Genomic DNA, 3585 nt, shown 5'->3' with positions numbered 1-3585 from the left:
TCATCTGCATAGCAGTGAAAATGTATACTATGTCTTCTGATGATACTGCCTAAGGGAGGCATGTATAATGTAAACAGAATTGGTCTTAGCACTGAACCCTGTGGAACTCCATAATTGACCATAGTGTGTGAAGAGGACTCTCCATTTACATGCACAAATTGGAGTCTATTAGATGGGTATGATACAAACCACTGCAGCGCAGTACCTGTAATACCTACAACATGCTCTAACCACGTTAACAGAATATTATGGTCGACAGTATCGAACGCTGCACTAAGGTCTAGCAGGACAAGCACAGAGATGAGTCCACTGTCAGAGGTCATAAGAAGATAATTTGTAACCTTCACTAAAGCTGTTTCTGTGCTGTGATGAGCTCTGAAACCTGACTGAAACTCTTCAAATAAACCATTCCTCTGCAGATGATCTGTTAGCTGTTTGACAACTACTCTTTCAAGGATTTTTGTTCAGTTCATCCCAAACCAGCTTGATTGGGTTAAAGTCTGGAGACTGTGCTGGCCTCTAAATGTTTTCAAGTATACCATCTTATTCTTTTTTTACTGAGGTAGTTCTGGCATAGCTTTGACTTATGTTTTGGATCATTATCTTGCTGTAGGATAAACCCCTGACCAACTAGGCGCATACCAGAGGGTATTGCATTGCGCTGCAGAATGTTGTGGTAGCCATTTTGGTACAGGGTGCCTCTCACTCTGTACAAGTCAGCGACCCTGAATCCAGCAAAACAGTCCCAGACCATCATACTTCCTCCTCCATGTTTGACAGTTGATGCAACACAGTGTGGAACCATCCTTTCCCCTACTCTACGGCGTAAAAAGATCCTGCGCTATGAACCGAAGATTTCGAATTTTGATTCCTCAGTCCATAATACTGTCGTCTAGTCTTCAGTAGACCAATGGTGGTGTTTCATACCCCAGGCAAGTCTCTTTGTCTTATTCTGACATTTTAGCGGTGGCTTTCTTGCAACTCTTCCTGTCAAACCTGCAGCTCGAAGTCTTCTCTTCACAGTTGACTGAGACTTGCTTACTATGACCACTGTTAGATTGTTTTTGAAGATGTTGTCGTGTGAGCCACCTATAATGCTAACAGTTAAGTCTCAGAAACATGTTCTGTGATTCGGATGTGGCTTTGGCTGTGCCATACCTCTTCATGTTAGGGTTAGCCCCAGTTTCTGAGTGCCTATTGATGGTGAAGGAAACTATACTCACTGACACCTTGACTTTCTTGCAATTTCTCTGTAGTAAAGACCTACATTTTTAATTGTTATGGTGGTCTGTCTCTCTTCCATTGTTAATTGCCTTTTTCTGGCCATTTTTATAGCAACAAACTACTTTCTGCAGTACAATACTGTTCAACTGATGCTCACAAGGATATGGTACCCTTATTTAGACTGAGGGGGTTGTAAGTAATCCAGAAAAGCTCGAACCTGTAGGATTTAGCTACACCAGCTTTCAAGACTCAATCAACCTCTAACAGCTTTAAATTGTTGACCCATTTTGTGTTCCCTAAAAAAGGCCTTTTTGTATAATTCTGAAACGTACAATATTTTTCAGTTTTGGGTAACCTTACCTTTTTTTTAACCTCTGGCAGTTCACCACTTAGCTTTGTACCATTTCAATCTATTCATTGAACGTGAATGACTTGAATTGCAATAAATAAGTGGAAAAATTGGGGTGTTCTAAAACTTTTGACCAGTAGTGTTCATGTCGACCGTGTACCTCGATCGACACATATTGCATGAGTCTTGGTTTAATAAAATATTGTGTCCCACTGAAATATTTTATCTTAACAATTTGATTGCTTACAATAGTTTACAACCTAGATGCCTATCAGATGAGTGGGATAAATTAGTTTCTGACATTTGTTCACTTGTTTTTCTTTTCTTTTAATCTTGAGTAATCACATCAGGTCTACTTTTAAATGTTGCCGCTTTCTTGTTATGTTTTATTACTCTTAAAATTAAGAGGTTGACAGTTAACTGACTCAAATTATGAGCAACAACACAAGCACATTGGACACATTGAAAACTAACATAGTTCCTGTTTTCATCCTTTCTCTCTTCAGGTGTCCACATTTTGCAGAGACTAGATGGCTGTGAATGGGATGAAAACACTGGCGAGGTGACAAGCTTTTTAAAGTTTGGGTATAACGGAGAAGACTTTCTTGAATTTAAACTGAAGACACTGAGATGGATTGCACTGAAACCAGAGGCTGATATTATCAAACAGACTTGGAATGCTGACACAACTATAAATAAAGACACTGTAATCTTACTCACTGAGATTTGTCCAGAGTTGCTGAAGATGTATGTGGAGTATGGGAAAAGCTCACTGCAGAGAACAGGTATAATCACATGATCTGGTACAGATTCATGGATGCAATAATGTTTATTTCATGATTCATTTTTTTCTGCAGGCTTATTTTGTCATTTTTACAGGAAAATTTAATTTCCTAGTTACACTGAGAACTATAATGCTATAAAACATAATACCAAGTGACCACTGCAGAATGAGAACTGGGAGATAAGATTAAAAGAAAGTTTATGAGGTGCATCTGTGTTATATTAATAGATGGTTATAATGTTAATTCTATAAAGCAACTGTTTATGTGATTTATGTATCTTTGCATTTCTACATGAAGTACACCAGTTGTTTAGTCATTTTTTCATATGGTGGAGACAACTGGAAGTTGGAGACAAAAATGGGATTTCATTTTGTTTTCCTTGAGTCCCTTCCACCAAGCAGGAGGATGGAGGCCAGAGGTGGCACAGATTTTTCTGGCTATCTCCTTACTGAATTTCCCATCTTTGTTGTTATTTTCTTTCTTTACCTATTTTTCCTTACTCATCATTCTCTATTTCCACAAACCCTTCCACCAATTCTCACCTCTTTGCCTCAATTTTCTTTGTTCATCTTTCCCACGTTCTCTCCCCGCAGTTCTTCCCTCAGTGTCTCTCCTTCAGAAGACTCCTTCCTCTCCAGTCAGTTGCCACGCTACAGGTTTCTACCCTGACAGAGCCAAGATGTTCTGGAGGAAAGATGAAGATGAGATTCATGAAGGTGTGGATTGTGGAGAAATACTCCCCAACAATGATGGAACCTTCCAGATGACTGTTGATGTAAATGTTTCATCATTCATACCCGAAGACTGGAGAAGATACGACTGTGTGTTTCAGCTGTCTGACGTTAGGGACAAAATTGTCACCAAAATGAATGTAACAGTGATCAAAACCAACTCGGGGACAAACAAAATTCTTAATGATGGTGAGAAAAAAGATTTAATTCATTTTGTTTGCTGATACTGAGGATTGCCTATAATGACATGCATGTTTGTCACGTTTTGGTTTAGACCTCGAGAATAGTAGTTGTTTCTGTGAGAATAAGACATAAGAGAAGAGGAATATTTTTTATGAATGGTTTATAAAAATGTCAATCCATCCCATCCATCCATCCATCCATCTTCATCCGCTTTATCCGAGGCCGGGTCGCGGGGGCAGCAGCCTAAGCAAAGAGGCCCAGACCTCCCTCTCCCCAGCCACCTCCTCCAGCTTATCCGGGGGAACACCAAGGC

General features: G+C 39.6%; 1 protein-coding gene across 1 annotated transcript; it reads left to right on the top strand.

The window, feature by feature from the left end:
- Positions 1-1119: 1119 nt before the first annotated feature.
- On the top strand, positions 1120-3448 carry LOC102304275 (major histocompatibility complex class I-related gene protein). The gene is made up of 3 exons (XM_005951612.3): positions 1120-1203; positions 2052-2358; positions 2952-3448. Exons 1-3 carry the CDS (start codon positions 1120-1122, stop codon positions 3311-3313), a joined length of 753 nt encoding a protein of 250 aa, XP_005951674.2. The 3' UTR covers positions 3314-3448.
- The last annotated feature ends 137 nt before the right edge of the window (positions 3449-3585 follow it).

Source organism: Haplochromis burtoni, unplaced genomic scaffold (genome assembly GCF_018398535.1).
Source record: "Haplochromis burtoni strain Fernald_Lab_line unplaced genomic scaffold, NCSU_Asbu1 Contig_1078, whole genome shotgun sequence".
In the NCBI taxonomy this organism is placed as follows: Eukaryota; Metazoa; Chordata; class Actinopteri; order Cichliformes; family Cichlidae; genus Haplochromis; species Haplochromis burtoni.
Note: the sequence above shows the minus strand (reverse complement) of the source record. Positions and strands in the feature narration are given on the sequence as shown.

Coding starts and splice junctions, on each gene's coding strand:
- LOC102304275 (XM_005951612.3), top strand. CDS start 1,120: ATGTTCTGTGATTCGGATGTGGCTTTGGCTGTGCCATACCTCTTCATG. Junction 1,204..2,051: donor TTTCTGAGTGCCTATTGATG/GTGAAGGAAACT, acceptor AAACTAACATAG/TTCCTGTTTTCATCCTTTCT. Junction 2,359..2,951: donor AAGCTCACTGCAGAGAACAG/GTATAATCACAT, acceptor CTCTCCCCGCAG/TTCTTCCCTCAGTGTCTCTC.